The 9,661-nt window shown below is 41.9% G+C and overlaps 1 protein-coding gene across 1 annotated transcript; it reads left to right on the forward strand.

Moving 5' to 3' along the window:
* Window positions 1-892: 892 nt before the first annotated feature.
* On the forward strand, window positions 893-7,940 carry gpr61 (G protein-coupled receptor 61). The gene is made up of 2 exons (XM_051425775.1): window positions 893-1,495; window positions 3,697-7,940. Exon 2 carries the CDS (start codon window positions 3,948-3,950, stop codon window positions 5,364-5,366), a length of 1,419 nt encoding a protein of 472 aa, XP_051281735.1. The 5' UTR covers window positions 893-1,495; window positions 3,697-3,947; the 3' UTR covers window positions 5,367-7,940.
* Window positions 7,941-9,661: the final 1,721 nt, after the last annotated feature.

Below are 9,661 nucleotides of genomic sequence, written 5' to 3' on the forward strand. Positions count from 1 at the left end.
TTTCAGTCACTTTGAAGATTTTAAAGGTTTATTATCTGATGTTTTATGACTCTTTTCAAGGCCTCCAACTAACACTTATTTACATTATATATGAATATATAGATTTTTAGTCTATAAAATATTTTTTAAAAACCAAGTCCCTTAAAACCTTTGCTAAATAAAATATAAAACACAAACATCTCTTACTTTTGCTTGACTGTAACAATTCCAATCAATTATCTGTCAATCAACTACAGATAATCAATCTTTTCTGTTGATTGTCTCACATTACATTATGTTATTGTTGCTGGTTGTTTGACTGTAAATTTTTTTTGTTCTCAGGTCTCTTGATTCCACTGAGTCTCCCTGATGAAATTATAACAAAGTGACTACTAATATTTACAAAATATCCTAAAAATGTGAGTTAAGACGTTGTAAAGATCTGAATTGCATAATCCATTGGCTCTTGCACCTCACACTCAAGTGGTAAACAAACGTATTCCTCTGGGCAGGAAATAGTTCACTGTGACATGTATGTTGTGTGGCTTTTGTAAATGTTAATCTCAGCTCATTAACATTAACCTCTGGGATTCTTTTCCTCTCTGCAAATCAATAATCCAGCCTCGTGAGACGGCTTTTGCCGGATTGTGCATCGAGGGAGATCTTGGTGAGCTCAGCATAAGGAGACAGAGAATTACAGAAATTCTGATCCAGGGGATAAAAGTGATTTTCTCTCCTAACTATTGGCCACTTCTGCACCTGTTACTGGGACCTGATGTGACCTGCGGGGAGATTATTGGGTGAAAAGCAGAGCCATCCCTCCATGAGGAAGCCCAGAGGCAGCGAGGCACTAAGACCCAGTGGAGAACAGTGGAGGCTGGGTGCTGCCTTCCCACCAGCCGCCTGCCTGTCTGCTCTGCACGGCTCTGCAGTTGCCCTGGGCGCGTGCAGGAGCCAGTACATGTGTGTATGAAAGTGTGTGAGGTGGAAGAGTGTCTGTGTGTACACTCTTTGTACATCACAGGCTGGAAGACAGGAGCCCTCTACTCATTTTTTATTTTGTTCCATCTCTCCCTTCTGCTCCTGCTTTGCTTCTCCCACCTGGATCGAAGACCTGGCTAGAAGAGAACTGAGAGGAGGGAGGAGGGTGTGCGTGTGCGTGTGTGTGTGTGTGTGTGTGTGTGTGTTGTGTGTGTGTGTGTGTGTGTGTGTGTGTGTGTTTGAAGGGATGGGGGCGGTCAGCTTGTGAACGGGGAGGGTTGGGTGGGAGGTGATGACGAGATGAAAGGAGCCAGGTGAGGAGGAGACACAGGAGCGCCCCTCTCCTCTCTCCCCACTCTCTCTCTCTCTCTGTGACGTGGTGTGTGTATGTGTGTGTGTGTGTGTGTGTGTGTGTGTGTGTGAGTGTGTGTGTCAGTGTGTGTTAGCTGTGTGTGTGTGAGAGAGCGAAACAGGTCGGCTTTCCTTCAGTAGACTGTGAACCTGCACAGGAGAAAGCAGCCCTCTCCAGACTGAGGTATGTCATCGACTTATCACCACACACATCTCCACACACACACCTGCCCTGTTACGAGTGTGTGTTTGGGGAGATGTGTGTGTTTTTGGGGTGGAAGTTAGGATGCTGGAAAGGTGGGACAAGGGTAAAATCTGACTCAGGAGGACGATACTAGAGCCCGTGTTTTCTTTCATCATTCACACTTCAAATGATCTCTTAAAGGACAACATTTCTGGAGAGCCTTCACGTATATGTTAATTTTAACTCCTGGTTGTCTCTTGCATGTTTTTGCAGAGGAGTGAAAGTGTTTTATAATTAAGGGACAGTTGAACAACAGGCTAGTTTTCTCCTCGCAGTAAACACTGTGTCATGTGCATATTAAATGGTCATATGGTTTCCAGTCGGCAGTCGGAGAGATTCTGCCTCAACCTTATATTCTGGCTTTGTGTGACTTTGTTTGGAGCTTCAGAGTTTGACTATAAATTGTTTGACTCTCATTAATTTGATTTCATTAAATCGGAGGCTTTGTTACACGTGAGCCACTAAGTCTCTGTTTTCCCCTTTTTTATTGCTCAAATAGTTCTGTTTTGTGTAATTTGGACTTGATAAAACTGAGATCATTAAAACAGCTAACAGGCGCATTTTTCCAATTTGGATGCGTTTTAAGGGTTTTTTGTGTAATAAAAGGCTCTTTGAAGGACTAGAACATTTCACCTCAGGGAGTTATGGTGATAATGTGTTTCATTTGCAGCAAGAATTTCAATTTTGGTGGTCCTTAAAGCACCAAAGTGACCCCGGACACCAGAGAGCAATGAAACAATCTATGTTGATTAGACTAACAATCTCCAGAGGGCTGCTCCACAGTTGTTGCTACATAGCTGAGATGTTGTTTATTGGTTATTTTATTGGGCTGAAGGTGACTGTAACCCTTTGACCTATTCAGCAAAGGCCACCTACTTGAGCCTGCGTCTGTCAGGTGATTGTCGTGCTTGATGTGCGTATGTGGGCAGAAAAAGAACAGGCGCCTTGCAGGGATGAAGCTTGTCACACTTGTGAAATGGAAAACTTGCACATGCAGGTGTGCAGCATATGGAAATGTACCAAAGGCTTAATGCTCGTTCCACAGCTTTTACAGTGTGTCGGGTTGCGTCCAGGTGAGGTTATGACAGTAAACACAGCGCAGGGCCTCTTGACTACTTATACTCACTGCTGAAAGGAGCTCTGTCACTATTTACAGTAATTTTAGATCATAATTTAATGTAGCCACATAGACTTTATTAAGAATCCCTATCTGTATTTTCCTATAAATATATAAAAACAAAGGAAGCATAACACTTTTTTAAATATATTTTCATGATTGTAATAATATTTAGAGTGTTTATTGATCTTTTCCTCCCATCACTTCAGACAGCAGGGAGCTCTGTAATGCTGAGTTTTGCAGTTTATTCACTCATCCAGTTTCTTGACTCTGTTAAGGGGGACATATGGTCCACTCTGCGCTTTTAGCTTCTCCCTGGGGCGTCGGATGCCCTGAAAACACACATCTGAGGATGCAGATGTCAAATAAGTAGTAAATTATGAACCTGGCTACAAGTGAGTGCAGACTGCTTCAGGTCTGACGGCTTTGCAGCTGTAGCGCAAGCGTAACACAGCTCATAGAGGTACACATCAAATAAGGGTCACAGTAACAGAAATACTGCCATGTTTTTTTTTTTTTTTACAAAGGACTGCATTTAAAGCAAATGTCTGCATGTTGATATAAAAAAATAGATTGCAGATTCCCATTGAATTTATCTAAGTCTGCTCTGATTTGTCTTTTGATGAGTGGATAGACTGACAACAAGATGCTTATAGTGTCAGTATTTGCATTAACAGTAGATTAGATGGATGATTTTAGGGGTTTTCTCTCCATTTGCAGAATGTATATCTAGTCTGAGCTAAAGATGATTCAGAAGGTTTTTGGGAAGACAAATCTATCAAGCCATATTTCCAGACTGCAGCCAGCAACCCCCTATATTTCATCAAGGTCTTGGTCATACAATATCCTTTAAAATATATCACCTTAAATGTAGTTTTTCATCATTTAGTGAACTACATATATTATAAACCTGTCAAACTACCATAAGAAAAGGAGCATTATCAGTCAGTCAGTCAGTGTTTTATTAACTGACAAAATCTTCACTTGTGCATCCTTTTAAACAGGACTATCTCTTTTGTTTCAGATCTTTTCAACTGAAAGTCATATTGGAGAAAGAAGGACACCTTGACTAAAAGTTACAATGAACTGAGTGAAACCTCCGTTAATCGTCTGCTGAGCTCCAGGTTAAAGTCCCCCGGGGTCAGGGCCTGTACAGCACAAGCTGCCATGACAGACACCACCGCCTGAGCTTCTCAGTGACACCCTATGACAGGGGAGGATGGGTGATGGGCCCGTGAAATTCAGCGGACTCTCTCCTCCTTATCCCATCCTCTCATGGAGCGTCCTGTCACACCGAGCCCCTCTTGGAACACTTCTCTCTCCGGCCTCCCCACATTTCCAGCCGCACTGCACCCGAATATCTCTAACGTGACCCTGCCAATCGCAATCATCCGAGGTGGGGTAGATCTGAACCAGTCCTTGGCTCTGTGTGCTATGCTCATCATGGATGTGCTGGCAGTTGTGGGGAATCTGGCTGTGATGATTGTCATCACCAAAACTCCGCAGCTACGCAAGTTTGCCTTCGTGTTCCACCTCTGTCTGGTGGATCTGCTGGCAGCGCTGGTGTTGATGCCTCTGGGGATGCTTTCAGACCGAATCCTGGTGGACGAGGCGCTGTGTCGGAGCTACCTTTGCTTGAGTGTGTGTCTAGTCAGTGCTGCCATCCTCACCATATGTGCCATCAATGTGGAGCGCTACTACTACATTGTCCACCCCATGCGTCACGAGGTCAAGATGACAGTGGGGGTGGTGGTGATGGTACTCGTGGGAATCTGGATTAAAGCCATTGTCATGTCAGTGCTGCCTCTCCTGGGATGGCTGCTTCAGGGGAACCAGGGTCTGGGGACTCCTTCAGTTCTCATTCATGGTCAGAGACACTGCTCCCTCCAATGGATGGGAGGCAGGACCACAAGGCTGCTTTTCATGGTCTTCTTTACATTCATCTATTTTCTGTGCCCAATGCTGATCATTCTGGTGGTCTACTGCAACATGTTCAAGGTGGCACGAGTAGCGGCCATGCAGCATGGCCCCCTCCCGACTTGGATGGATACGCCACGACAACGGTCCGAGTCCATCAGCAGTCACTCCACCATGGCAGCTAGCCTCGGTGGAACTGGTGCCCGCAACACCCCTCAGAGGACCTTCAGTGGCGGTAAGGCCGCGGTGGTCCTGGTGGCAGTGGGAGGCCAGTTCCTCTGCTGCTGGCTGCCATATTTCTCCTTCCATCTCTACTCGGCCGTGGCGTCTACCACTCCCGCCTCCCTGGCCCAGCTGGAGGACGTGGTCACATGGATTGGCTATTTCTGCTTCACCTCCAACCCCTTCTTCTATGGCTGCCTGAACCGGCAGATTCGCGAGGAGCTGGGCCGCCACCTGGCCTGCCTCTTCAAGCGGGCTGGGCCCAGCGAAGCGGAGCAGCTGCCCAGCCGTGAGGCCTCTATTGAGGAGAACTTTTTGCAGTTCCTTCAGGGCACTGGATGCAATCTGGAGCCCTGCAATTCTCACAGCAGAGCCAGCCCAGAGGAGCCAGAGACTGAGGGCCTTCAGGAATCAGCTGTTCAGCACAACATGCCAGCTGACTTCCACATCCCAGGGCAGATCCTTGAGGAAACCTCAGAGTTCATACAGCGGCAACAGCTGAACAATGAGCTACATGTATCAGAAAACTGCTGCAAAACTGTACCAGAGCTGTAGCTGCCTCTCATGTACTATCTGCCATCTATAATCCAATAAATATACTTAGTTTTATTCATTTTTCTAAAATTTGTTGAATTAATATATCTCTTGTTCATGCTACAACAGCGCTTTTAAGCTAAAAATCCAGTGAACTGCAAACACAGTATCTTCTTTGAAGAATTTAAGTTATGTAGCTTTCATATTACCAACAACAGTCATGATGCAGCATTACATGTTCCCAGAGCTTTACAGTATCAGGCTGTTTTCTGTGTGATGTTAGCAGATGGACACTAAACCCTTGTTGTGTTAATCACGGGTCAGCGAAGTGACAAACATCATATAAACACAAAGAAGTGCTGAATCTCTTCAGGGGAAACAGTTTTCACAGTTAATGGAAAACTATAAGAGCCATTCATTTTTTAAAATGAAGACAGAAATTGTAGTGTTGATATGCGTTCTTTTAAAGATGAATTCATTCATTTGTCATTAAAAGTTGGATTCTCCATCAGATGTTAGAATATATTGTACAGTATAAAGTCAATCATAACACAACATCACGATTACATAGAAAATACTGGACTTCCATCTGCATTTTCCTCCTCTGGAATCTTTTTTTTCTCCATTTATTTTCAACATAGAGGACAAATTCATAATTTTTCAATCATTTTTTTGTTTTAAGACTTGAAGAAGCCCCTTGACAATCAGCTCAAACTGAGTCAGTGACACAACAGGTTCTCCATGACCAAACAGATGTTTAATTATGGATTTTAAAAAATGATCTTACTATAAAAAACATCATACTGGCCCTCTATTTTGGCACTAGTTCATCTCCAACAAACTTGAGGAGTAGGTAAAAGTAAAGGTTGTCGGTTACTGCCGTTGCCAGTTTGTTTAGAGAGTAAAGAAGCTTGTTGCATCAAAGTGTATTTATGCCACTTGAACATCTTCTCATACCACCAGGGAATGAATGTAAAAACAAAAAAAAAGTTGTAGTAGAAATGAGCAAATATTCAGAGCCATTAAGTAAATTATCTTTCTGTTTGAAATATTCATTGTGTTGAAAAGGATCATTTCACAGCTGGTGCTGCTGGTGGTATTTATAATCAACAGGCTGACACACCAGTATATTTTTAACCATCTTTCAGGAACATTATTATCATGTTTATCTGTTCTTAGTCTTGTGATTATCACCTCCTCACCAAAATCATCTCACATTGGTAGACTCGTGATTTCCACTCAAAGAAAAACATTGTGACTGGTTTAATTTGTATGACAGTGATGGTGTTTAGGATTTCAGCTTTGGAAAAACATCAGCGCATTAAAACTGTCAGCTTGTTGAGATAAGGCTCGATGTGGATGGATTCAGGCATCGCGACCAGTCCCCATTACCCCGAGATGTCTGTGCTGTTTACAGGTAAACACAGCAGTGAGTGCTATCGTGTTTGTGCTATAAACAACCAGGCTTGTTGTGGCTACACAGCACACAGGTGAGACAATGCTTACACATGGCAAGCTTTGCCTTTGGCCTCATTTAGCAACAAATGGCAGACACTGGTGATACTTTCTCTGATCTCAGGTGGAATACAAACAGTTTGCACAAGTCACACAGGCAGTGACAAATGTTCCAAAGAAAATTACAAGGCACAAATCTCTTACTAAACACTTTTTTCTGGTCTCTTTTTATACTTGCTCTCTTGGACTGCCTCATACCGGACTGTCGGCGTGATCACAAGACACTCAACACAAGGCGTACAGGGGAGGGTCATATTTTGCTGGGAGTCAGAACAAAAAAAGGTCCTTTTGTCAGGGGGGGAGACATAATGTTCTTAATTTCCTTGCAATATGACTTTGTTGTTGACTGTTTTTCCGATGGGTTGTCATGTCATCTTGTTTCTTTGGAGTCAAAAGATGGTGCAGTAATGTGAGGCCCAAATTTAGTTAAGACATAAAGTAAAAAACACGATATCACTGCCACGATCCTCAATGTTTTTCAATTTAGTTTTATTAGTAAGATTAGAAACTACAAAATACAATATTATAAGTATCATTAAAATCTGTAAAAACAATTATATAAAACAACCTTTATTGATTACACCAGTGTACAGGAACAAGGGTTTAATCTCTTTAGATAATCTGAGATCTTTCCTCATTGATCATTATTGATCATCTCGCCTTTAGTGCACGATGCTGTAATAAATTCAGTGATATTTCACACAGTCTACAAAGCCCCTCACGTTGAGTGAACATCAACCCACCATTCAATCAACTGGATTTCCGTTACTGTAGCAGCAGAATTGCCCCCCGACCAATCAGATTAAATGTTTTAAGCTCTATTTCTGCCACCATCTGTTGATCACAAGGACGGAGAAATAAGCTGTTCAGAAGGTGAACGGCAGATAATATTCACAACTTGATAGCCACAGTTTGGTCAATATGTTCGTTTTTCTCTCTGTATCCATTTTTTTTTTTGTACCTGAGCTGAAAAGACTGTTTGGATTTTTCTTTATTAGAGTTTCTTTTTCCCTTGTTAAGATTTCCTGTGTACTGGTTGCCCATCAGTTGAAATGATTAAAGACACAGCAAGAATATTAACTTGAGTCTCGTGGTTGTTGATGTAACTACCAGACATTTTCAGATCAATAACCGCATCTATCACATGATCAATCCTGTCAGTCATCTCTTTCTCTCCTGCCTCCTCCTCTTGTGTGTGTGTGTGTGTGTGTGTGTGTGTGTGTGTGTGTGTGTGTGGTGCAGGTGGGGGGTGCAGCGTCACAGAGGTGAAATTAAGCACTAAGAACAGGATCAAAGAGGAGTGACATTTGGAGGAAGACAGTATGCTGAGGCTCAGTCAGTTGGGGGAATGCTGTAATGTTCATTAACCGAAACTGAGAAATCTGAAAAATCTTAAATGTAGTAATGAATAAAACAGAAGCACAAGTATATTTATTTATACTTCTGTTTTAATATTTTATTATAAATTTTATAATTTATTTTAGATAATAGAAGGTGTATAACATTATATATACATATATATATATATATAGATTGTGTAAATTAATATCAGAAAGACCCCCTTATTCCTTTGAATACTCTTTCTAGGTTATAATGCACATCTGAAGGTTTTTTTGGAGGTAAAAAAAAATCACACATCAGCAGCACTCATCCTCTATTTTCTGATAACCCTAATTTACCCGCTCCTGTGCTGCTCCCCATCGGACAGACTGACTCATAGCTTTCATGTTGAGCCGTGGAGGGCGCCTCCTGCAGTGCACAGAAACAGTTCAAACAGTCTGACCTTTGTGACTGGCTGCAACACACCCAGTGAGAGTGCTCAAGGACAGATGCCACCATCGTGTCACTGTGGAGGGCGACCGGGTGCATAGCGCAGTCATTCGGCGGATGAATCGGGTGTGTTTCTTATAAACTAAACATCTAAACTGAGAGCTGTGATCACCTGAGAGGCCACAAACAGGTTCACAGCTCCCAGAGCGGCGACCAAAAACAAGAGAACATGCCTATCTGTGAGTGTGGAGGCTGTCTGCAGTGAAAAGTCTCCCTCGCTGGATCAGAAACAAACTCACTAACATAACTTCTCACTTACTTTCAAATCCTGACCTCTCTGAAATCAGCTGTTGCCTCAGTAACCTGCACTGGTGATAGCGCTGTGGGGAGCAGGAGACTGGAGCTAATCAGGAAGAAGGAGCAAAGTTAAGAGATTATTAATTTACTTGAAGACAAACTGTAAAATGGTTCCCAAAGTAAGGTCTTAAAAGTAAGAACCTTCAAGATGATTTAATTAGTCTATTAATTAATGAACCAATTACCATTACCAATAATATACCAATTAGAATTACATTTCAAGATATTACGTTTTTTATTTACTAATTCTTAATAAATCAGTTACAAGCCATTCACAAGAACAAAGATCCCTTTTGTTGCTGTTAATTCTTTCTACTTTGAGATAATCTTGTCATAAATGTTGTTAATCCATAAAAATTGCTTAAATTGTTAATAAATAGATTTTGTTCTAGAGGGGTTAAATGATCAGTGAAAAGGATGTTTGATAACTTGGCAGCCAACAATCTGTTCTTTAATTAATTACTTATAGATCTATAAAGTGCTAGTAAAACATTTATTCACTACTAATAAACCTTGTTACAACCTATAAACCCTTTATAACAGCTGATTAGGACGTTATTGGTTACGCTCAGATCTGATTGTTTTTGTTTGGCTGTTCACATTATGTTTTAAATGTGGCCTAAATCTGATTCCAGTGTGAACAGGTCCCAGTCCTGAACTGCAAAGGTACAATA

The sequence above is a fragment of the Dicentrarchus labrax genome, unplaced genomic scaffold, assembly GCF_905237075.1.
Source record: "Dicentrarchus labrax unplaced genomic scaffold, dlabrax2021, whole genome shotgun sequence".
NCBI lineage: Eukaryota > Metazoa > Chordata > Actinopteri > Moronidae > Dicentrarchus > Dicentrarchus labrax.